Source organism: Gossypium hirsutum, chromosome D09 (assembly GCF_007990345.1).
Source record: "Gossypium hirsutum isolate 1008001.06 chromosome D09, Gossypium_hirsutum_v2.1, whole genome shotgun sequence".
Classification (NCBI taxonomy): Eukaryota; Viridiplantae; Streptophyta; class Magnoliopsida; order Malvales; family Malvaceae; genus Gossypium; species Gossypium hirsutum.
The window spans coordinates 17714411-17740773 of NC_053445.1; the positions used below are offsets into that span (position 1 = coordinate 17714411).

The following is a 26363-nucleotide window of genomic DNA, read 5'->3' on the forward strand; positions in this document are numbered from 1 at the left end:
ATGTTTGGGACATAGCTTTGGCATGTATTATCAGACAAGAGACCCGAGTATCCTTAGTATTCCAAGTGATTCAACGGGCTAGTAAATAGACCATGTTACATGAAAGTTCAGATAAAAGCATAATAATAAATTCAGGTGAGTTATAATGATTGAGAATATCTTAGTTATCAGTTGAGAAAGAAATTTTAGCAAGGGAGGAGTAAGTTATAATCATGAGTTATTTAGTAAGCATGTAAGTAAAAAAGTGAGTAAGTAAAGAAGCGAGTAAAGATTCTAATGTTTGATGAAATTTATGAGTATGATTATTTATGATAAATGTTGTTATTTATTTACTTGTAAACTTACTAAACTTTATGCTTACTTTCTTTATTTTCCTTATTTTTATAGTATCGCCAAGTCAGTTCGAGGATCACAAGGACGTCGGAGTTCGTCTCACACTATCTACAGACATCTCGGTATTATGTAATTTCGAAACGTGTAAAGCTATAGCATGTATAGAGACTTAGTCATTTTGAATGTGTTTATATGATATGGCTAATGGTTAGCTATTGAAATGGCTAATTAAGAACATGTGTGGTGTTATGAATGCCTAGGTGATAGTTTATACCTAGAAAATATGAAAGAGTAAAAATTTGCAATGAAACAATTTTGGGACAGCAGTAGTGACGTGACTTTGAAAAATCACCAAGGATAGTATAAAATAAATTATAGAGTGAATGATATATAGAATTAAAGCTTATCGAGTCTATTTTCGTAGAAAAATAATGGTATGGGTAAAAGAATTTTATATTCTGAGATATTTGAATTTTGGTTAGAGAGGGTCAGAATGGTTTTTGGAGTCCCCTGTTTTAACTTTAGAAAATCATTAAAAATTGTAAAAAAATAATTATGAGTTATAATTTATATTTCTAGATTCCTTAGTGAGTCTATTTTCTGTAGAAACAAGTGAGAACACCATATGAAAATCATAAGATGAGAAAATTGATTTTTAGTAAATAAAGGTCAGAACCATCAGGCAGTAAAATAGGGGAGACTTTAATGAATAAAATGTACTAATTGTCTAATCCAAAAATTCTAAAAATTTTATGGTAAGATGATATATGAGTCTAGTTTTAGGAAAAATTTACAGATCTAAATTTTGAGTTTTTTAACTCGAGTTATAATTAAATTAGTGACTGCTGCGCAGGTGCACAACATTATGGTGAACAGTGAAATAAATTTTAAAAGTAAATTTATGGTTTGAACTGATAAGTTAAATCAGATAACGCCTCGTGCTCGACTCCGGCAACGGTATCGGGTAAGGGGTGTTACAACTGCCTCTATATGTCCAGTTCTTTTGTGCCATCTTAAAGCAAAAATGCCTCTACAGTTTTCGACACTTGTTTTACCGATGTTTTTTACTATGCTTTGTTTTTCATAACTATTTTTTTAGTAGTGATCATGGATGTGTAACTAGCACTAACAACTCTGTTAACATTTTCTATAATTGTTATTATGATTCAATTTAAAGAAAAGAATTATAAATATGAATCTTATATCAATTAGTAACATATTTTTGCATAAATTGTATTTAAAAAAAAAGTAGGTTATGACATATTCGTACGTATTAATGTTTTTCTTTTTGGTGTTCAATGTATGATAAATGTATGGATAAGTTTTCGTTTTGGTCACTTACTAGAAAAAAGTTACAATTTGATCATTGAATTATTCAAAAGTTTTCATTTAAGTCTTTGAGCTATTAAAATTGATGCTATATGATTTTCTCTATTTGTATTGGTTGCACCAATTAAACAACTTTCTTTCCCCTTCTCTTTTGGAATTTCTTTTCATGAAACAATTTTGGATGCCAAGAATTTGCTTACCAAAATTAATCAGATTTGTTCTTCAATCTACGACACGGACCGTCAAATCGACTTGAATCTAAGGTATATTCTTCTAATCGTCGATGGGTATTGGTCCACGATATTAATCGTCGAATCATTGCTTGGAACTTGTTGAGAGAACTTTTAAAAAAAAACCTTAACAACATAGTAACTTAAATAAAAACTTTGAATAATTTAGCGACTTAAATAAAATTTTTCGAATAATTCAATGACTAAACTCCAACTCTTTTAGTTAACAGATCAAAACGAAAATTTACTCATAATTTAATGACTAATGATATAGTTTACCTTATTCATAATTTTTTATATGTTAATCATTCATTTATTCAAAATTTAATATATTTATTTATATTATATAACATTTCATATTTATTTCTTTATTTGAAAGGTTTAATTCACTATTTGTTTTTTAAAGTATAATATATATTTTTCTATTTTGATACTTAAACTTTTTTTTATTCCAATTAAGTATGTAAAGTATTCAAACGTTAAAATCTTTAGCCCAATTATAAACTAATGTTAAAAAAAATGCATCAATCACGCAATGCCATATGGCTCTTTTGTTTTACGGTGCAAATTATGAAAAAAAACTGAAAATATTTTATTAAAAAAAGAGAGAAAAGTTTAAATATTTTACTTTTTATTAAATGCAAATAAAAAAAATTACTCTCTCCCCCCCTTCCCCTCCTCCCCAACAATAATTGAGCAAGCAAGTCAAGGTGCCGCACTGCACCACCAAACTCTTACCTTTTCTCTCCTCTACTTAAATCACATAACACCGGAAGAAACTGAAATGTTTTTTATTTTTGGTAAAATACGCTTCGTGTGGTTGTTTGGTTATCTATTTTGACTTGTGGAGATGTGATTTTTGTGAAGGCTTCTTCTATTAGCTGGGTTTGATGAATTTATTTTTCCTCTTCTAAGTTCTAAACCCATTGTTTCTCTTTGCCTTGTTTTGTTTTTATATAATTTTATAAAAGAAAGACGCGTGGCACGACACCATCAACCATTTCGTTGACGAGTAATAGTCAATTTTTAAATTTTGTTTAGGTTGAAATAGACATGCAATTGGGCCGCAAATGGTGATTTTGGGTTGGATCATGCCTTCAACCCAACCCTAGGAGGGAACTCACTTGCCAATTCGCCCTTATATATATACTCTTTAAGAACAACGTACGCAAAACCCTAACACTCCTTTAGTCCGCCATAGATCGCCGTCTCGACTGGTAAATCGCGCTATCTCTAAACCCTCCTTCTCTTCTTCTTTCTTCTTCTGAATATTTTCCCTTCTTTCATTGCTTGGGAAATGAAATGCCGTGCTCAAACATTTAAGTAGCTTTAGCTGCTTTTGGCTATTGCAATGAATTCAAACTGTGTTTATTAACTGCCCTTCTTCATTCGTGGGTTTTCTTTTAAAGATTATATCACATTGGCTTTTCGATTTTATATGTATCGTTTTCGTTTTAATTTCAATTTTTCTAACTTCATTAATTTTATAGGTTTTTAAACCCTTTTTTAATTTCATTTGCAGTAAATCTTGGTCTTGAGATATTTGGGATTATCATGAATCCGTTTTATATATATTTTACTGCTGAATCATGCTAATAAATTATGTGAAATTTGAGAGGTTTTTGAGTCCTAAGTTAAAGAATCATTTATATATATCTGCTAATGTTTGAAGCATGAGTTGAAATCTAAATGAACGGTAATCTAGATTTGATAGCTTATTGAAATGCCGCTCGAATGTTGTGCTTTTCATTCTATTTATCATGATTTTTTTGTTTACTTAAGCAGGCATGGCCACCAAGCAGCCAAATACAGGCCTTTTTGTAGGACTGAACAAGGGCCATGTTGTAACCAAGAAGGAATTGGTTCCACGTCCATCTAACAGAAAAGGAGTAAGTGCATCCTATGCCTAATTAAGTTCTTTTTTTGTAGAACAATAGTAAACGATTATATGTAAGAGTCCTTTGCCAAAAGGTAAAAATACCATGAAGTCCCTGTTCTAGGAGTCAAATTGCATTTTACTCCCTTTATTCAAAAAATGAAATGAGCAAATTAGTTTATATACCTTAGATCAAAGAGCAAAGAGCAAATTGATTCATGTGTACCTTATTTTGATGTATAGGAACTAATTTTTAATAGTAGAAATGAATGAAATTTTAACAAAAAGACCTGTGTTTGCTCTTTGATCTAATGTAAATAGACTAAATTGACTACTTTTTGAGTAGAGAGAGCAAAATGAAATCTTGACTCCTAGTATAAGAGTTTTCATGGTACTTTTACCAAAAGAGAGAAGGGAAAAAATGCATGAAAAAAGGGCAGCACTACCTTTGAATAGCCATATTAGATCTTTTGTTATTCTTTGTATTTAATCTTTTGGAAGGGATTGGATCTTAGAGTGGAAGTTGAAATCATGATTTATCTTATTTCTTTTCCCAGAAAACTAGCAAAAGAGTCCATTTTGTGAGGAACTTGATAAGGGAAGTTGCTGGTTTTGCACCGTATGAGAAGAGGATTACGGAGCTTTTGAAGGTTGGTAAGGACAAGCGAGCTCTCAAGGTAGCTAAAAGAAAATTGGGAACTCACAAGAGAGCCAAGAAGAAGCGTGAGGAGATGTCGAGTGTTCTCCGCAAGATGAGGTAACTCATATATATGTTATTATATCAGATGACATTGAATTATGTCTTCGTCTTACGAATATGTTGATGATTTGCATGCAGGGCTCATCATCCTGGAGGTGGAGACAAGAAGAAGTGAAGCTTTTATTTTTGTTGATTTATGGACAAGCTTGAAGGTTTCATTTAGTAGCTGTTAGGGATTTTGTTTAGCACTTTGTTTGAGACTGAAAACCATGCACTCAAATTTGCTGCTTTACTTGAATTACTACAAGGTTTTTTTTGTTTAAAATGTGTTTATTATGCACTCGTAAAAATTCAATGAAATGCAAAACATGGCTGGGGCCATGGATTTAAAATCAAACTATATGTCACAGCTCAATTGATTCGAATATGTCAGTTGAAACTTTTTAAAAGAAATTAAAAATATAAAATTTATAAAATTCATCTCCTGGCAATCTGTGTATGAGCTCTGTTAATTTTTACGTATAAATAATTTAAGTTTAAGGGTTAAATTTTTCTTTTTATAGTTGAAGGTCAAATTATGCTTTTATTATTTTATCAAAATAAATTAAAAATTAGACTATAAATGGAAAACATGATACATTCAAAATATGTGTGTACGATTATGTAACACAATTAAGGTATGCGACTGAAGTTGGTTTTGAGAGCCAAAATCTTATTAACTTGTTTATTGTTGGCGGGTTCAACTTACAATTTTTCTTTTAATTTATTTATTCAACCAGTCCATTGATTTTTATCTCATCCAAGTTTAGTTTTTTCATAAATGTATGATCCAATTGACTTGTTCAAATATTCAATGCAATAAGAAAATATAAATATTTACAATCGAATTAATCTTAATACAATTATACTTGAACTTCCATGGTTAGAAAGGATGGAGCCCAATCACGACATTCGTATCCATGCTCATGTTTGTAAAAGCAACAACCATTTGGTTTTTTTTTTTCGTTCTTCTTGCCCTGCAAAGTGGCCTCATTGAACCCCAACAAAATGAATCGACCATTTCAAAGAACTATAGTAAAGAAGATACATGGTATGTGTCTTGTTGCCGAAGTGATTTTGGCAACAATATTCCTCTTACCATCCAAAGCATTTAAGCTCTAGCATATCGATCTATCTCTTCCACAATTGAATGTATAATAGTTAATTTGAGAAGCCTTTCTAATTATCTACATTTCATTTGATTCACATCAATTTCTTTCTTCTTTTTAGATGACACGACACTTAATAACCGATCACATTTATACTCAATATCAATGTTACTAGCTCCGATTATCACATTTTCATTGATTGAAAAACCGATTGTTAAAGCGACATCTTCTAATGTTAGTCATTTCTCAATATGAAAAATGGAATGTATTCGTTATCGGACTCCATCTTTCCAACAAGGTGGGAAGCAATTCTAATTTCATAATAAACTTTGTTATCATAGATATCACATGTAAACCATCACTCTTCAAGCAATTTACAATACATCTATCATCCTCCGAAAATTTTAAATTATGTTGAACACAAATAACTTGATATTTCAACCGCTAAAAAACCCACATAAAAATGTTTAATTTCTCAAAATCTTAAAAAAAATATTTCTGTAAAAGATTAAAATTTTTTAAAAAAATTGAATTAAAAATTTTACCATATTAAAGACATAATTTATTACATTTTCTTCCTAAAACTTTCAAGCGACCATTTTTTCTCGAAAAAAGAAGAAGAAAATAACAAGTTTATTGGAGAGAGTTTGAGAAACTTTTGATGGAAAGAGAGGAAAAATTAATGGAAGTATTTATAGGAGAGAAAGTCGACCCATGGTTGTTAACTCCCCATGGTTGTTAACTTCTTCGTATTAAATTCTTGAGTGAAACTTTACAACTTAAAAATCTGACACCCTATGGGAGTCAATTTATTGTTGATTTTACCTTGCAATTATGACATATAGAGCATGCATTCTTGTAATAATTTGACATTGCACTGAACTCAATACACGCGAGTGTCGAGGTATCTATAAAAGGAAATTCTAAAATATAACTTTTACAAATAAAAATCAAATTTCGACTGAATCCTCAACGGAACGCATAGCCACATTGCTTTCAGATTCAACTAAAACGTTGTGTCATCCAAAGCAGTATATGACCCTCGTATATAGCCTGATGGACACTGCAACAACCAATATTTGTATAAAAATCAAATGATTTTAGTTCTTGGTTTGTTCCTTGTTCTTTGATTTTTCTGGATCCTTACTAAAATATTATTCTTTGAATTGGGGCCTAACAATTTTTTTAGTCAGATTTTACTTGCCTAACCCCGATTTAAAGATTCGATTATTGGACGGTTGTGCAACTTCGACACTTGATAAGATGAACCTCTTCATTGCTCAGAACATGCAAATGGCTTCCACAAATCTCCAAATTAAAAAGTGGATTTACTATTATTATTATTATTATTATTATTTATTTGAATCTCTTGCTTTTGCAGATTATAAAAGCTTTTTTTTTTTTTGACATTCTTTGGAGATTTCGAATAGAAAAAGAAAATTATGGAAATAATTTGATGGTTTTAGTTTTGAGAATGATAGCAACAGCTCCAGATACAACCCAAAATGGAGTACACCTTCACAGATCAATGTGGATGCAGCTTTCACTACTTAATAATAATGTTTGGTTGAAGAGATTCCAATTTTCTTTTATTTAAAATACCTTTAGTGTTACTTAAAGTCAGGTCATTCAAATAAACTTTTTTTCTTGACAGTTGAGGTACCAAAATAGAGTTACTAGCGTTTGGAGATTTGATGAAGTACAAGGACTACTAATGCTACCATACCAATTATTCATCAAATTATGTTTTTAAAGATTTCAAGATATGATTAAATGTCCAACAAGAACCTTGTCGGGTGCTATTAAGAACAAATACATAAGTAGCAATTTTCATTGCTTATTATTTTCTTTTACACATCATTTAAATGACAAATGATTAACATGGTACATTCATTCTAATGCATATTGATCAGAGATGAGATGAATTACATACCTCTCGACTGCAAAATTTCTTTATTTCCGTGCCCAAGAAAGGCCAAAACATAAATCACAGGTGGAGAGACTTATGTTCTGAACCTCTGAGTGAGTTTCTCAACCCCTTTCCGACAATCACCAGCCACCCGTTTTGCGCCTTCTTTAAGGGCTGAGCTAAATCCTGCTGTGCTTTGCTGCAATTCTTGTACCGATCCCCTTGTGCTCGATGCAGCCCTGTCTTTCAAAACTCCAGCTTTTGCGCTTGCTATGGAGGCCCACTCCTTCAACATTGAGATAAAATATTGTATCTTTTGAATGATCTTACTGATGAACTCTCTAGTTTTCCATTTAACTTCACTTGCCAATGCCTTGAGCTTCTTCACTAAAGCTTCACTCCTGGTGACGGTTCCTTCAACCTCATCTTCGACTTTCTTCCCTACATTTACCCATGTAACTTCTGCTATAGTCTCTTCCTGAAGGTCTTTATCGACCACCACTTTGATACCTTGCCTCTCCCAGCGTTCTCTAGCCTCCTCTAAGGCTTTTGCCTGTTCTCTTGCTCTTTTTGCTTCATCCTCAGCCCACGCCCTGAATCATTAGGAACTTTAAATGCTCAAATGATAACAGAACTGAGTCAAACATATCTTTCAGAAAAACTAAAGCAGCCAACGACAGACAAATTAAAGAAGAAATACAGTAAGGCAATAATTGAATCTCCAAATGGATTTTACAGTAACCCAAGAGAAGAAAAAGCCAAAATTATGAACAATTATTCTTCCATAAAAGCATATAAGAAATGCAGGAGAAATATTGATTCGACTGCCAAGCTAGATATTGGTTTAGCAGTTGGCAGAGGGTATAATTCAAATAGCAAGCAAGCCAGGTTGTCTTTCTAAACTAATAATCTTTACTTAATATATTGGTTTAGCAGTTGCAGAGGTAAAAAAACATTTGAATTTTGAACACAGATTTTCGAGAAAAATAGTTCCGTAAATTAAACAAGAATATAAATCATGACATATGAACATAATGTCTGACACATTGTTTCTTGTTGAAATATGTGAAACCCATATATTTTGGGAATATATTTTAAATGTATTTAGGTAGATAAGTTTTATTCTTATTCTAGGAATATTTTATTTTATGTTTTAGTAGTTTATTAGAATAAGGGAATTATTTTCTCTTATATTTTAGTAGTTTATTAGAGTAAGGGAATTATTTTCCCAACTAGGATTAGGACTATTTTCTCTATTTAAGTTCAGTTCTTTAGTTAATAGAAAATAGAACAGTTTTATTAAAAGCTCTCTTGAAAACTTTCATGGCATTTGAGCTAGGTTAAATCTCTAGTAACATCATGGTTAAAATAGCCTTTCACTGGAGATAAGAGATCTAGCAATCAAACAGAAGAAGAAAGTTCTACTGTTGAAACAACTACCGAGAGTACAATGACTCAAGGGGCAGAGGCGTCTCACCTTTCTTTTCAGTTGACATCTCACAAGCTAAATGGCAAGAATTATCTGGAATGGTCATTGTCCGTAAAATTAGCAATTGATGGGCGCGGCAAGCTAGGTCATTTAACTGGAGAAGTCAAGCAACCACAGGTGGGCGATCCAAAGATGAGCAAGTGGAGGTCAAAAAATTCCATGATAATTGCGTAGCTTATTAATTCCATGAAAGCATCCGTAGGTAAATATTTTCTTTTTCTCCTGACTGTTAAAGATGTTTGGGACGCTATGGAAGACACCTATTCAGATTTAGAAAACGCTTCACACATCTTTGAGTTAAAAATAAAACTTAAGAAAGCTAGATAAGGGGAAAAGGAAGTTACTTTTTATTATAATGAGACGATGTCTCTTTGGCAAGAACTTGATTAGTGTTATAATGATGAATGAGAATGTCCCGGAGATGGTGTAAAAGCTATGAAAAAAGAAGAGAATGAACGAGCTTATTTGTTTCTAGCTGGTTTAAATAAAAAATTTAATGAAGTAAGATATCGGATCTTAGGGAAAAAACCGTTTCCAAAACTTCGTGAGATTTTTTCTGAGGTTAGAAGAGAGGAAATAAGGAGAAAAATTAATGTTAAGGCCAGGGATTGAAGCTAATGATAATTCTGCTCTTGTAACTACTAAAATTAATGATGATAGTGAAAAATGGAAAAACCTTGGTGCAATCACTACAAAAAATATTGGTACACTCGAGAAACATGTTTGGAAGCTCCATGGAAAATCGACGTATGGAAGAAAAAGAGTGGCAATGATCGTGGTTCACAGTCAGGGGATAGCAAAGCTTTCCAAACAATTAATAAAAATTATGAGGCCAAAGTTCTCTGGAAAGGTCTCCATTCACTAAGGAACAATTAGAGCATCTACACAAGCTTTTTCAATCACCACTGTTTCGGATGAATTCTTCTGTTTCTAACTCATCCAATAATCTTTCTTCCTCTTTTGCCCAATCAGGTACTGATTTTTCTGTTTTTTTCAATATCAAACCTTGTAAAATAAACACGTGGATCGTTGATTTTGGAGCTAGGGATCACATGATTAGTAGTTATTTTCTTTTTTCAACTTACACACCTTGTGCAGAAAACAAAAAGATCAAAGTAACAGAAAGGTCGTTCTCGGCAATAGCCGGGAAAGGCACTATTAAAATTTCGTCTTCTTTGGTTTTACATGATGTTTTACATGTGCCAAATCTAGCTTGTAATCTTATATCGGTCAGTATATTATCCCAGTCCTCAAATTGTCATGTTATATTTGACTCCTCTATGTGTAAATTTCAGGATATGGTCTCGGGGAGAATGATTGGCAGTGCTTTATCTGGTGAAATTTACTCTGGTGAAATTTACTCTGGTGGAATTTACTTTCGTGACGACAACCATCTAAGTCAACCAACAACTACTTTATGTTTAAATTCTGTTTCTGATTTTGATAAGGTTATGATTTGACATTATAGGCTTGGACATCCTAATTTTTACTATTTAAGATATTTGTTACCTGGTCTATTTAAAAAATAAAAGTCCTTCATATCACTATGAATTTTGTGAATTGGCTAAACATTATCAGTCATTCTTTCCACCTCAAAAATATAAATCTTCCAAACATTTTTCGTTAATTCATAGTGGTGTTTGGGGACCTTCAAGAGTCTCAACTTTTTTAGGAAAACATTGGTTTGTCACATTTATTGATGAACATACTCGTATTTGTTAGGTGTTTTTATTAAAAGATAAGTCTGAAGTTAAAAATGTGTTTCAATCTTTTTATGCTATGGTGAAAACACAGTTTGGTGTGAAAATATAAGTATTTCAGAGTGACAATGGTGGGGAATTTTTTAGTGACCAATTAAGTGTTTTCTTAACCAAATATGGAATAGTCCACCAAAGTTCTTGTACAAATACACCACAACAAAATGAGATTATAGAAAGAAAAAACTGACATCTTTTGGAGGTAACTAGAGCCTTGATGTTCACTAGTCAGGTAACACATTATCTTTGGGGCAAAGCCTTGCTAACAACTACATATCTTATTAATAGAATGCCCAATAAAACTCTAAACTATAGAACTCCTTTTCGTCTTTTTAAATATAACTTTCCTAACTCTAAATTGATCACAGATTTATCCCTCCGAGTTTTTGGTGTAGTATTTTTGTTCATCCTCACAATCAAGGTAAACTAGATCCTAGAGCAAAAAAATGTATCTTTGTTGGCTATGGTTCTAATAAAAAAGGTTACAAATGTTATGATCCAATTGATAGGAAGATTTTTGTTACCATGGATATCACATTTGTTAATACACAATCTTATTTTGATTCTAATCTTCAGGGCGAAAATTATAGTAAGGAATATTTTATAATTGATCAAGAAAAGACTAGGAATATACAACATAGGGATTCTAATAATAGGGAAGGCGCATTTATGATTAACACAGAAATTAATAATGTTAATGTTAATAAAAAGGAGTATGAAGGTGTAGAGTCTGATCATGAGAATAAAAAACAGATAAGGAGTTAATTGTTTACTCAAGAAGAAATAGAAATAAAGAAAGTGGAATCCACCAGATTCATCACCAAGAATCCGACTCGCAAGATATTGTCAAAAGTCCAGGTAAAGCTCATAATCCAACCAATGATTTTTCTGATTTAGATATTTCAATTGCTAAAAGAAAAGATGTTAGAAATAGTCAAATATCTCATGTCTAACTTTATATCCTATAAAGCCTTGTCTTCAACATTCTCAGCCTTTGTTACGTGTCTCGATACTGTGAAAATACCCAAAAATGTGAAAGATGCTTTACAGGTTCATGAGTGGAAGGAGGCTATTTTAGAGGCGATGCGCGCTTTTGAAAAAACAGATACATGGGAAACAGTGGAATTACCTGTAGGAAAAAAACAGTGGGCTGTAAATGGGCGTTAACAACCAAATTCAAACCAGATGGATTTTTAGATAGATACAAAGCCCGGTTGGTGGCTAAAGGGTATACTCAAGCATACGGGATAGATTATCTTGAAACATTTGCTCCAGTAGCCAAATTAAATTCCATTAGAGTTCTTTTATCAATTGCTATTAATCTTTATTGGTCTTTACAGCAACTAGATGTGAAGAATGCTTTCCTAAATGGGAAACTTGAAGAAGAAATTCACATGGATCCTCCTCCAAGTTTTGAAGAAAATTTTAGAACTCAAGTATGTAAACTCAAGAAATCTTTGTATGGTCTAAAGCAGTTTCCTCGAGCTTGGTTTGAACATTTCACTCAAGTTGTTAAAAAACAAGGTTACTCACAAGGGCAAGTTGATCACACAATGTTCTATCAACATTCACAAAAAGGTAAAATAGCAGTTATTATAGTTTATGTCGATGATATCATTCTTACAAGAGATGAAGTGGATGAAATAAGGTGTCTCAAGAAGCATCTAGCATTGGAGTTTGAGATCAAAGACTTGGGTCCTTTGAAATACTTTCTTGGAATTGAAGTTTCTTGATCAAAGAAAGGTCTTATGGTCTCTCATAAAAAATATGTGATTGATATTTTAAAACACCAATTGATCCAAATGTAAAATTCCAAAAATAAAGAAGGTCGATTAGTTGATAAAGGACAGTACTAAAGATTAGTTGGTAAGTTAATTTATTTATCACATACAAAGCCAGACATAGCTTTTGCAGTGAGCTTAGTGAGCCAATTTATGCACTTCCCAATAAAGGAACATGAAGAAGCAATGTTTCAGATTCTAAGATACTTGAAGAGTTCACTTAGAATGGACTTATTCTTCAAGAAATCCGAATAACGAGGAATTGAAACTTATACAGATGCAGATTGAGCAGACTCAATAACAGATAGAAGATCTACATCATGATACTGTACATTTGTTTAGGGAAGCCTTGTGACTTGGCAAAGCAAAAAACAAAGTGTTGTAACAAGAAGTAAACTAGTGGCTGAGTTTAGATCAATGGTTCAAGGAATTTGTGAAATGAGGTGGTTAAAAAGAATTATGGAAGAGCTGAGGAAACCAATAACTTCACCAATGAAGTTGTACTGTGATAGCAAAGCTGCCATTAGTATTGCTCACAACCCAGTCCAGCATGACAGAACTAAACATGTTGAGACTAATAGACACTTTATCAAGGAGAAGATTGAAGAAGGCCAAGTGTGCATGCCGTTTGTTCCTTCGAAACAACAGATTGCTGACATACTCATCAAAAGGCTCTCGAAGACAAGCTTTAATTTTCTTGTAAGCAAGTTGGGCATGATTGATAAATATGCACCAACTTGAGGGAGGGTGTTGAAATATGTGAACCCCATATATTTTGGGAATATATTTTAAATCTTATTTAGGTAGATAAATCTTATTTAGGTAGATAAGTTTTATTCTTATTCTAGGAATATTTTATTTTATCTTTTAGTAGTTTATTAAAATAAGGAAATTATTTCCCCTTATGTTTTAGTAGTTTATTAGAGTAAGGGAATTATTTTCCCAATTAGGATTAGGACTCTTTTCTCTATTTAAGTTCAGTTCTTTAGTTAATAAAAAATAGAGCAGCTTTATTAAAAGCTCTCTTGAAAAACTTTCATTTCTAACTTCTAACTTGGAACAAAAGTGACATTTATAGATTGAGCAGATAAGCACAAATCCATGTCAAATCTGATAGATGCAAGTTCTTATGCAAGTGAACAAACATAAGCAGTCTCACACTACATATCCTTGAATATGTTATCCTGCAAATAAAGCATCTAATTTATATTAGAAGAATCTTTTCAATTCTTCCCTGTTAGGTGTTGCAGCATCTAATAAAGTTCATTTCTTTACCTGGCCATAGATAAAGCTTTTCTCTCCACCTCCAGCTCATGCTGTAACCTGACAACCTCCTGGCTTTCATCCTCTGTTTCTTTTCGTAGTTTGTTAATCGCTTCCTTCTCATATGATATCTCTACCTTGTTATTCATCAGGCTTTCCAACTGCTCCTCCACTTCACACCTTAACCTTGAAAGAGCTTCCATTTCTGAATCAATGGCAGCACGGTCCTTCATTAAGGCCATATTCTCTGCCTCTCTCTCAGCTTTTAACCTTTCCAGTTCATGCAGTGCCTCTTCGGCCATTTTTTCAACAGCATCAATCTTTTCCTTTTCGATTAAAAGCTCTTTCTCAAAACTAGCATTAACATCTTTCTCAACTTCAGCAACTAAAGCATTATGAGCAGATACTGCCTTTTCTGCCATTGATTCTGCTTCAATACGCGCAAGCTCCTCATTTACTAGGTCAAAAGCCTCACCAGTTGCAAGAGCAACAGCAACTTGGGCTTTGGTCACAGGCTTATTTGGCTGAAACAGTCTTGTACAACCTGCCGGGGATAATGAAAATAACAAAGAAATATCAATCATCAAATTCAACATCAACTAGAAATTTAGTGAAAGAAATTGTAATTCAAACAAAACTTACCAAAAGCAAGTGCTATTATTCCTTGTTCTCCGGCAGACATATCAGCCACAACTGCAGGCCATGCATCTGGATTTATCTTATCTATGTCTATAAAACCAGAAATTTGGTAGAGGATCTATACATGGCCACAAGGTAAAATTAATACCAAATATACTCACTACTACGTACAACAAAGAAGATAAAATGCACAAATAAACAAAACTCAAGCATAGCCAACCTTTTTGTCGCCTTCCGGAAGTTGTCTTTTCTCCAGGGCCATTTTCCAACTCACAAGATCCTGGCGTGATAGAGGACTGGAGCATAAAAAAAGGAAGGAAATGAGGAAATAAAAAGACAATAGAAACCCAGAAGTAATGCAGGCTTGTATCCTCAAAGCAACAGACTGAAGAGCAAAACTGCAATGCAAAACCGCAATGCAATTTTCATTCACATCATTCCAGATTTTATTAAGGCTAAGTCAGAAAGTTATATATCAGGCTTTTATGCACATCTTCTAAGAGCATTTTACTTCAATTAAATGAAATGGGTTAACCACGACTTCGGGAAATGGGAACCATTCTTTAGATATAGAACAAAAGGCCATGCAGAAGTTTAGGGTAAAAATGTAATGGCAAGAATTGCATTGGAGACTTATATTGCAAGTTCAATGTGTGAACAGTAAAAACCTTTCAGGAGAAAAGTAAAATGGGCCTAGATCATCATTAAGCAGATCTTTATTTGAAAGCTTGCTTGAGATAAGTCCAGCCTCCGCTAAGCCTGAATAACCAACTCGATTAACAACAATGATTAGAACAAAAATAAAGTTACCAAACAAATATGAAATATCATTGCCAAGAATATAAAATCCTATTCTCACCTTGAATGGATGAAAAATCAGGGTCTTCAGGTGTGATATCATCAAATGCAAGTTCAGTAACATTCTCAATATACATTGCAGGATAAACTTTTGATACTGAATTCCTGCGAGCAACAAAAAAGGGATTGCAAGTTTTCTTTTCCCTATTTTATATTGCTAACTAAGATGCTAGTTTCCCAATGCCAACATACTGCCATACATGGGAGTAATTAGGAAGGGACCTGTTACCTCGAAAGAACACCACTTCCAGACACTAACCATCGAGCATACTCACGGCGTGTGCAAAGATCGCTAGGTTGAGCATCAGCCTCAATGACCTGGAAAGATTCAGATATTTGATGAATAGGTTGCAACTTGCAGGTCCTCATCTTATCTGCAGAACTTATACTGTAATTGTTTCAATATATCAGTGAGAAAGAAACACCTTCAAAACTTGAAGGGCTGCAAGTGCCTGCCCCTGAACCTGATCAACAACTGCAGGAATGAGAACCTTTCCTGGATGCACCTGTAGAGCTGCAGAAACTACAGATGGAGCGGGTATACCGGCAGGGGAGAAGGAACTCCTTGGAATTGGAGATTCCAAAACTGGTTTGCTATCATTTATCTCTTTATAATCAATTTCCCTTTGCTCATCTTTTGGATGAGCTGGTGCTGACATAGAGGTTATTTTAGATGGCACACTCTCATTTAAGTTGTTCACCTCAAGGTTTCCTTCAGATGGAAATGATTCTATGGTTTTCACATTGTCTATGGGTAAAGAATGAGGTTCTAAAATTGGTTCAAACTTGGAACTAACTGAGAAGTTCATAGTCACAGCCTCATTGGTTAGACTAGAACTAGAAGAAGAATCCACTGAGGTATTGCAATTCTCTTTTCCTTGTGATCCAAGCTTTCCCTCATCGATATCATTGTCTAGGTTTATTGGGTCAGACAAGTTAGTATCTATAGTTTCTTTGACATTAAACAAATTGTCTTTAGTTTCTGAAGTTGCCTCAGGTGAATCAATATCAAGGTTGCTATCTGATTCTCTAAGGCTTGGTGCAAAAAAAGGCCCACCAGCAACTTCAGATTCAGGCAATTTAGGTGATATTGGAGTTAAGCCTGAGCCAATTGGCATTCCATCCAAAGCTGAAACATTTTGCAAGTCTTCTTGAATTGGAGCAGTGTTAGAGGCAACATTGCCATTATATGTGTAACCGTCTACTAAGTACGAAACATTGTCATTTTCAAGTTTATTATCAGTAGAAGTGGAATTAAATTCTGAAGGTGACAAAAGATCCTTATGTATACCTTTCTTGCTTTCATTCTCCTCAGACTTATCAGTCTCATTATCAGAGGCCAATAAAACTTCCTGTAGAGCTGTTAGTGGTTCCAACTGTTGTTTTGTCCCTGCAGTCAACAGATTACAATCTTTCATCACCACCACTCAGGCCAATTTGATCTAAATTACCTAATAAACACACAAAGGAAAAAAGGTAATAGCATGCAAATGATACAAGACCATGATAAAATAGAACGTGCTGTAGTCAAAAGAGACCACTTACTAGCAGTGCTTTGGTTACCAATGGACATTGCTGCAAAGGAAAGCCCGGCTACCAGAACAAGTCCAACTGATCCAGCTCTTATAATTCCTGAAAGCAAACTACTTACGACTTGTTATTAGTCCATGAAAAAGGGACCAACTATTTTAATTTAAACCCCCTTTAAGAATAATTAGAACATCCCCACCCCAAGTCATTGCCCAAGCATTCTTTGACAACCCTGAAAATAGAAAAGATGAAGTGCCCAATTCTATTCGCCATTATCAACTTATGCATATCTGCTTCATTTCAAAGGAATACCTCTGATTGGCAGATGCTAAAAAGTAATTTAGCGTTAGAAAAACATAAATCTTAAACTCAAGCAAATTATAGCGGGGAAGGGATAAATCTACTAATAATGATAACAAAAAAAAAAAAAAACAGAGCAACGCACCATAATTTGATATTGTAAAACCAGATTCAAAATATATTAACATAAAATTTCATCCTTTTGCTGTTTGATCGACAAAAACAGTTAGATAAAACTTTTATTATTTTCAACTAACTCTTGAAAACAAAATAGCACAAAATTCAATCAAGAAAAATAGTAATGACATTTTCGTTAGATGCAGAGTAATAAATGTATCATAAATTTATACCTCCGAACCATCCGTTCCGTCTCGAGTCTACGGAGTCTTCAACATGTTCCGAATCGGACCATCCAGAAAAGGCATCCGCCCCCGCGCCAGCTGTGGAGTCGGCCACAATCCGAAAAACACCGTTATGACGTCGTTCCAATCTCTTACTCCTGCTTCGTGTAAGAGAGAGCAGGCGAAGACGACGATGAGAATCGAGGTTGGTCGTCCACGCCCCGACGAGAAGCGCGCGTGGTTCGACGGAATTCCTGCAACGCAGAGCCAGACGGAGCTGGGGAGAGCTGGGGGACAACGTGACAGTGGTAGAAGCCATCACCAACAGAAAATGAAGAAGGAAGGTAAAAGGGGTGAATTGTTCTAGGGATTTTGGTAGAATTTGATTGTGAGTTAATGGTATAAAGGAGGATGGAAAGAGTGGGGTTGGTTATTTGAGTAATTGATAAACAAGAAGTGAGGAAGGATGATGCTTCATATTCAGTGTGTCGCTGTGTTGTTGTTTTTACCGAGTACCGGAATTTGATGTTCGGGCACCTACCTATCTTTTCATTAATCTCACCTCCCTCATTTTCCTCGTTTTGCCTTCCTAATTATCCTGTCTTAAGTCTTAACCAGACATTTTAGGAATTAAGTCCATAGGAGAATATTTTAAACATTTTTGTTTTCTTCTTTCTTTTTTTATTTTTAAAAAAAGCCAACAATAAAATTCGTTTTGTTTATTAACATAATTTAAATAAATTATCTATTATCTATCTATAATATTATAATATATTATATTATAATCTACCTATTCATTTATAATCTATCTAAAAATTAGAGAAACTAATTTGATCATATTAGGAAGCATAGTTTGCTTTGATAGCCCGTTTGGGTGTCTGCTTTTATATCACGTTTTTCTTTTGTTGTTTGTTTTAGTTTGTCATTTTATTTGGTGCTTTTCTAGATGTGTATCAGTCGCTGGAGTGTCGTTTTGTGTTTTTCCTTTTAGAAGTTGATCATTTCAAATCTACTATGGCAGAGTCGCTGACGAGTATGAAAATTGAGGATGAGGCTCCTTGGAGAGTACTGGTGGAAGGGAATGCTAGTTTTTGAGAATATGATCTATGTTTGGTAGGATGCTTCTGAACTATGAGTGTAGTTCATTTCCAAGCCATGAGGAACATGTTGGCAAATCTTTTGCACCCATTAAAAATGGTGGCAATATCATATATAGGGGAAAAGATATTCATTTTCAAATTCTTTTATGAGATCAATCTGACTAGGGTGATTGAAGGTGGACCATGGACTTTTAACAACCATCTACTAGTGTTTCATTGTTTGTTAGAAGGAGAAGACCCTCTACAAGTACCACTTTTTTTCCATGGATTTTTGGATACAAATTCATGACCTTTCCAATGGCTTATTCAATGAGACCATGGCAAAGCAATTTGGAGGTTTTCTCAGTAAGTTTATTGATTATGATGCTAAGGCTATAACACGAGGTTTACGAAATTATATGTGTATTAGAGTGCCATTGGATGTTCGTCAACCATTAAAAAGGAGGAAGAAGATTTAGATTTTGATAGACCAGTTTTTTATGCTCATTTTATTATAAGAGGTTATCTCTATTTTGTTTTTTGTGTGGGAAACTCGACCATAGTGAGAGCTATTGCCTTTGCGAATTTCTCAAGGTGCTTAGAATCTATTTATGGAATGGGATCTGTCAATAAGGCAATGCTAAGACGAGCGATGATGGCTCCAAGCATCTGGCTGAGAGGGTGACGTGATCTGGCCCGGTTGATTGAGTCGATTCACTTGATTTCCCGATCGTCGACGAGAAGTGTCGTTCAATTTTGTAGATCAATGGAGTTAGGTTGATTTATAAGCGGAAGTAAACAAAATGGGTTCAAAAGATGGCTTGGTTTTGGAGATAGATAGGTTCAATTTTAACAAAGAAAATAACTTATAAGTTGAAAGATAAAAATGGAATGGAATACGAACTCATGCGTCAAGATCGATTCAATACTATGTAGAGTATTGCCCCGGGACTTATATTACTCAATGTGGGTTAAATGGTTTATCGAAGATGGACCTTGACCCGTTACCTATAGAGAGGTAAGAACCAAAGGTATAAAAAGGTGGATGAACGCCACACCAGGATGGTGATAAGTTCAAAGAGTCGGGTTGACGCCACTAGCTAGCTAGATAAGTTAGAACGAGACTCAAACGAAATAGGATAGAAGGAAACCTCACAATCAAGTTTTGATAATAAAAAATGTCTAACCTTTTTTACAAAGATGAGTAAACTATTTATAGACCTAAAATGCCTATTCATATTCGGCATCTATGTTGTTCACACTGACTTAAATTCTGTTCACATAGGTATTTAACATGTTCACACAAAAAGCATTAAAATTCAGTTCATGCTTGAAGAGGGTACATGAATTTGGCTGAACCATCATGATGCTTCACTTGATGGATTCATGCATCCTTAACCTTGAAGAATCTCCATAATTCCATGAATGTGCAGCCCTTTAATGCTCATACATCTCCCTTGGCCGAATAAGCCTTAATGTGCCTGAAATACTTGAATGGCCATTTTGAAAATGCATGAATCAGGCATGAAACGTCCCAATGTATTTTCCTCCTTAAATACGATCCATGAATCTTTAAATACATGAACATTCAGCAACTCCCTCTTGCATGAACGTCCTAAATGCATGTTCTCCTTTAAATGCCATCCATTAAACCGAACAGTGCATGAATCAACCTTAATTGCTCCCTTTCACATTCGCTGAACCTGTAAGGAATTTAAACAATTTAAATGGTTATAGATTCAGCTGATCTTGGACAAAACAGCATGTAGACAAATTAAATAATATGTTAGGACAAATTAAAAATACTTAAATAAATGTCTAGCTAATAATTAAATTCGGCTAGCTCAAAAAGATGTGAAATAATTAATAAACTAATTTGAGCTAGGAAATTTGGTCATGAGTTGTATGAAATTGAATAAATTAAAGCCAATACTTAATTTATTTAAATGATAAAAGAAACGAGCTAAAAATAAGCTAAATTGAGCTCAAACGAGCTGAAATGAGCTGATTTGAGCTGAGTGTAGTTCAGAGAGCTGAAATTGAGCTAAAGTCAGCTTGCACTAAGGTGCATGGAGTCTTCAAGGAGTTGACTCTAGCTTCAACATCATCAATGAGCTGATTCTCCTTCTAAAGTTTAAGAAATAAAGCTGAAACAGCTTCTTGAAGGTGCCTAAATCGAGCTCGGATCATTGGTCCTTTTGGAAGCTCAATGGGTACGAAACTGGTACTTGGAAAGCCATGGGGCATGGTCACGTCAGAAAGGTGGCGGAGATACCTTCCATTGATTCTATGGAACTGATAAGTATTTTGGCAATATAAAAGGAAATAATATTAATCTTTCCTTTTTTGATAAGGTTAGAGCTAATCCTAGCCTAAATTTAGGGGGTAAAACTTTTTCAAAAATCTGGGGCTTCATTCATGGGCCCGACACAAGTTGGAAAAGATAAAAGGGTTTTGTGTCATCAGTAAGAGGGCTTACTAATGGATTCAGCTGATGGGAAGAAGAGGCCTAGGTTGGATGTAATGGAGACCAAAAATGTGGACCATGAACAAGTGTTTGGATGTGCTTTAGATGATTTGGCTGAGCTTGCTGGATAGGTCAGCCTTTCACATTGTAGCTACTAAGCTAAAATGTTTATGGGTTGGGGAGTCCACAGGTCGTTCGACATCTTCAACATAGTTTGAAGACTTATAAACCCCACATAGTTTTTTTTTCATTTAAATAAAACTATATGCTACTTGTATGGAAAGGACTCGTAGGATGCTCGATTTTCAAATGGGTTTTGTTGTCAATGCTGAAGGCTCTCAAAGAGATTTTTCTTTAAGATGGAATCATACTTGTCATGTTAATCTTGAATGGTTCATTGCTAGTTTTATTGATGTTGATTTTGTAGAACATAATGATGGTAAATCATGGAGATTTATGGGTTTCTATAGAGCCTCAGATGAACGAAATCAGTAGGAATCATGGAATACTCTCAATAATCTTAGTCAGGAATCTTTGCATCCTTGGTTGGTTGTGGGAGATTTTAATGAAATTACATCATCATGGGAGAAACAAAGGGGTCAATTGAGGGACAATGGCAAATGCTTGCTTTTTATGACGCGCTAAATGTGCGAAGCTATATGATATGGGTTATAAGGGACAGTGGTATACTTAGGAAAAATGTCAGTTGCCAGGTTCAAATTGTTGGAAAAAATTCGGTTTAAAAACAGTTTTCTTGCATAACTGAAAATAAAAAATTTGAAAATCGACCCGATTTGTGATATTTATAACTATAAACCTTAGACCAAAATCGTACTTGTGTTTTCAAATAAGTGGATCCTTGATGTTTTCTGGCATTCAACCAAACGAGCTTCTCCACTATTCTAGTACCATGAAATGCTTTGAGTGTAGGCTCAAACCAATTGAATCAAAACACAGAACTAGAAAAATTGAAATTCTCTCTTTTCTAATAGAAATTGGTAGAATTGTTTTTCTAGAAAAATATATTTAATAGTTGAGAATAAATTCCCTCTATTTTTTGACATAGTAACAATCTCTCAAAGTTGTTGTAACATCTCGCCTAACGAAGCATTAGTATTCGAAAATTGTTTAAAGTAGCAAGTCATATAAAGTAAGTTATGAGTGTATATAGTGTTAAAATTTAACTAATTATAAGAATTCTATGAGCGTGCCTAAAAAGCCCTGGTTTTGGCAGGTAAATGGAGTGGTACTCTGAGTGGAGTATTGTTATCCACTTAACCGATGCTCTTAGTGTGTAAAAGTGGCCGCGTAGCAGACATTGGATTATTGCAAGGGATTGTCTTAGAAAGGATGAATTGTTAAAAGAAGGAGCTTAGTAATATTTTCGGGTAATTGGGTTACCGCCGCATGGTATTATGCGCTGGGTTGGTTATTTACAGTCCTGATTACGTCCTAATGTGATGATTTGGAATGAACGATGGATTGGAACCCAATATATATAACGTTATATTTTCATACATATTCCTTTACAGTTGTAAACCATGAAACTGTAGATTGAAGAGGATTATGACGCATGTCAACTTGCCATAGGGACAAAGGTTGTATATCTAGATAACTAGGTTAAAGAAAAGGAGAGTTTTTCCTCATCCTTTTTTAAGAAGCATTTTTAGTCTAGATCTAAAGGAACCTAAGCGTTTCCTCCTTTCACTGAAGCTAAGTTGTAGATCCATACCTTTACTTATGAATACTCCAAAACAAGGTAAGATTTATGATCCCACAGATTATGTTATGAAAGAGCAAATATGTTTAGCTGGGTAAGATGTGGTATAAGGCCTTTTGGGGAATTCTACTATTAGGGATGACAAAAAAATGAGTATATAAATAGATCTTGATGAGCTTCCTTGTCCCATAGAAGTATTTGCTGTCGATTGATCAAGGGAAGCCTGGAGTTTGGAGCTACAGAAGGGGAAAGTCAAATGAGTGCCTAAGCTAACTCTTGCATGTGTGTTATGCATTCTAGAAACTTCAGTGAAAAGAGATAAAAATATTAGATTCAGGTTGGAAAAAGTATGATATCATGATTCTGATAAGAGATGTATGATTTATGGACTTGTGTGTATATATTGCAAGAAATATGATGGTCTAAGTGTGTAATAGGAATCTTGAGGTTAAAGGATGCTTGTATCTGAAGATTGAAATGTATATATGTGTCTTGAAAAAACATGAATATGTTTGTCATGTATGAGTTAATGTATGATGAGTCTGCGTCTGTCTCTAAAGTCGTCTAAAGAACTCCGTTGGGACTTTAAACATGATCGTCTAAAAGGAAAAGTCCATGGCACCATATCATGTAAGACTGTAGTTGGTGGGTTATGACTTCATATAGAAAAACCATATCGTATAAGACCATAACTGGTGGGTTATAGCTTCATATGGAAAAAAATTAAAGGAAGGTTATTACCTAATGGAGTTCTCTGCATGACCCAAGGTGATGGGGGACAAAGCTCACGTAATGTGAGTCTAGGCGAATCCCTATCATGAGCACACTGGAAAAATAGAAGCCTTTGTGGCGTATTTGAAATGGAAGCCTTTATAGCGTATGGATTAGCTCTTATGAGCACCTGGTGTGTTTTGGTTGGAATATCGATGTACTATTATCTATAAGTCATTTATCATATTGTAAATCTCGGTAAGTTAACTTGTTTAGTAAATTTTTATGGTTTTTTCATGTACTTGAGTTTTGAATTGAATTTTGCAATTCACCGTTGAGATTGTGGATGACAGGAAACACATATGGTTGTATTATTATTATTTGATTTGTTGTACTTACTTCGGTAAGATTTATCATTTTAGTACATCGAACTTGCTAAGCTTCAATGAGCTTACTTGTGTTATTTTCTGTGTTTGTAGATACTTTGAAGGTTGGACGGTTGGATTAGCACTTAAGTCACACTATCTATTCATTTTTTTGTAGTTTTTGGAACGTTTATTTTGGATTATATGGCATGTAATAGGCTTGTATGTCATTATTATTTTGGATATGTAAAAGGTTAATTATGATCTTAAGTGCACATAATCAACTCATGTGAATATGAGAATGAGGTAATATGTTTTAATGAAAATATGAATGATATGTGTTAATGCAATGTTGTATTTGAGGTGCCTATGATAGGCACATTGGTTAGGTGTGTTATTTTGTAAATTGATAAGTTGTGATTGATGATTCATTTTGTTGTATAATTGTATATACTTGTGGCATCACTGAGGATACATTGGTTAGGCACTTAGGATGTTGATTTGGCATGTTTTTAGCTTTAATGTCATTTTGAATAGGTCTTTTGGCTGGTAAATGGATTACTTAGAGTCTAAGTAAGCTTGAAATAGTAAACTTATTGTTTAAAGTTCATTTTAGGTTCACATGGCCTGAGACACGGGCATGTGACTAAGCCATGTGTGACACACGTCTTAGCAACATGGCCGTGTGTCATTTGATGAGTTCTTTAAGGTGCAAGTCAGTGAGTTCTACAGGCTAACACACGGCCTGACACACGGGCGTGTAAGGCAACTTAGAGGCTACACAGCCTGGCACACGGGCGTATGACATGGCCGTGTGACCCTACTCAAAGAGTTACATAGGTGAGGACACGGGCTAGGACATGACTGTGTGTCCCTAGTTCGATTGTTACACGGCCTAAGACATGGGCGTGTGTCTCAGCCGTTTAGGTACACGACCGTATGACTGTGTTTTACAAATTTTGCATCTTTTTCCTAAACTTTCCAAATTGTTTCAAATTGGTCCCAGATTGTTTTTAAATTATTTTTAGGGCCTCGAAAGCTCGATTTAGGGACAAAATGCATGAGTATGAATATTTTATGATATGATTATAATATTGAATGACAATATGTTTAAATGGTTCTAATTGTTTAGTAATACTTTGTAAGCCTAATTCGACGACAGAGATAAGTTAGGGGTGTTACATTAGTGGTATTAGAGCTACAATTTAGTCGGTTCTCGAGCTAAACGTAGCATGTGAAATGTCTAGAATTACATGCCATATAAACTTGTAATAGTGTGACATGTTTGATCTGATCTAACCCTTGTTCTTCTTATATATTGTAATGATGTCAGACGAATCTGATCGTGTAATGATGAGGTTAATAGTAATAGACCGACCTCAGATCAAGGGACAAGTAGTAATATCCCAATTCCACAAGTACAAGAACATGAACTTAAAAATATGTTTTTCAAGTTTATAAACTAGTGGTTCAAGGAGTTTATGCAAATGAATACTCCGGCTTAACGACCTCCACCCCTTGTTATACCTCCGATTGTACCTCCACCTCCTCTTGTGATTGAATCTAGTCGACGTATTCCAATAGAGAAACTTAGAAAGTGTGGTGTTGAAGAATTTCGGGGTAGATCTAAAGATGATCTAGGTAAAGCTGAGTATTGACTTCAGAATATATTACAAGTTTTCGAAGAAAAGGCTTGCCATCTCGATGATTTTCTTAGATGTGTCATTTCATTTTTAAAAGAGGAAGTGTATAGTTGGTGGACTACGTTGGTAGCTGTGGTACCTAGAGAGAAAATTTCTTGGGATTTCTTTTAGACCGAGTTTAAAAAAAAGTATGTAGGAAATGGTATCTGGACAAGAAAAATAGGGAATTCGTTGAGTTACGACAAGGAAATAAGTCAGTGACTGAGTATGAGAGAGAGTTTGTGTATCTTAGTAAATATGCCCGAAAAATTGTTCATATTGAAGAAGAGATGTGTATCCGGTTTAAAGATGTCCTAAATGATGAAATTAGAATGATGATCGGAGGTAATGAAATTTGAGAATTTGTTATTTTATCTGATCGTGTACAGAAAATGGAAGAAGTGTACAATCGCAAAATACAAAAGGGTAGACAGATTCGAGAGTTTAACAAGGAAGTTCTTCTAAGTCTGTACCACCAATAAAGAAGATTAAAGAGGAATTTAGTCGAGCTACTTAGTGTCTGACCATTCGAACAAAAATAAATCGATTCAGTATGACTTTAAATCTCCTATAAAACCATTTGATAGTGTGGGAAGTGTATGGAACACTCCGAAGCCCAGTTGTAAACATTGTGAAAAATTTTATCCTGGCAAGTGCAGAGCTAAGTTGGAAGCATGTTATAGATGTGGATCGACTGATTATTTTTTTGGAACTATCTAAAACAGTTAAAGGAAAATGAATAACATAATGAAAAGCAAATGTCTACATCTCAGAAAGGTAGACGTCCAAGCCAGAACAGTACTGTTGGGACTACTCGTACGGGAGTAAAAAACACCGTTGTTCGGTTTGAGGCTAG

The 26363-nt window shown here is 34.3% G+C and overlaps 2 protein-coding genes across 14 annotated transcripts; one reads left to right on the forward strand and one right to left on the reverse strand.

The window, feature by feature from the left end:
• The first annotated feature begins 2552 nt into the window (after positions 1-2552).
• On the forward strand, positions 2553-4865 carry LOC107892076 (60S ribosomal protein L36-3). 3 transcript variants are annotated; one of them, XM_041101765.1, is made up of 5 exons: positions 2553-2692; positions 2934-3109; positions 3678-3781; positions 4326-4525; positions 4607-4865. In XM_041101765.1, the coding sequence occupies exons 3-5, from the start codon at positions 3680-3682 to the stop codon at positions 4641-4643; spliced, it is 339 nt and encodes a 112-aa protein (XP_040957699.1). In that variant the 5' UTR covers positions 2553-2692; positions 2934-3109; positions 3678-3679; the 3' UTR covers positions 4644-4865. The 3 variants fall into 3 exon arrangements, with proteins under 3 accessions (XP_040957699.1, XP_016672543.1, XP_016672542.1); XM_016817054.2 differs by lacking the exon at positions 2553-2692 and having other exon boundaries at positions 2926-3109; positions 3675-3781; XM_016817053.2 differs by lacking the exon at positions 2553-2692 and having other exon boundaries at positions 2927-3109.
• Positions 4866-7382: 2517 nt separating this feature from the next.
• On the reverse strand, positions 7383-18065 carry LOC107892077 (uncharacterized). 11 transcript variants are annotated; one of them, XM_016817056.2, is made up of 11 exons: positions 17493-18058; positions 16858-16944; positions 16604-16702; positions 15738-16513; positions 15542-15630; positions 15314-15417; positions 15123-15213; positions 14675-14750; positions 14458-14572; positions 13828-14359; positions 7383-8118 (listed from the first exon to the last, which is right to left on the reverse strand). In XM_016817056.2, exons 1-11 carry the CDS (start codon positions 17800-17802, stop codon positions 7620-7622), a joined length of 2778 nt encoding a protein of 925 aa, XP_016672545.1. In that variant the 5' UTR covers positions 17803-18058; the 3' UTR covers positions 7383-7619. The 11 variants fall into 11 exon arrangements, with proteins under 11 accessions (XP_016672545.1, XP_040957704.1, XP_040957705.1 ...); XM_041101770.1 differs by having other exon boundaries at positions 15738-15826; positions 17493-18054; XM_041101771.1 differs by having other exon boundaries at positions 15738-15826; positions 16858-16955; positions 17493-18053.
• Positions 18066-26363: the final 8298 nt, after the last annotated feature.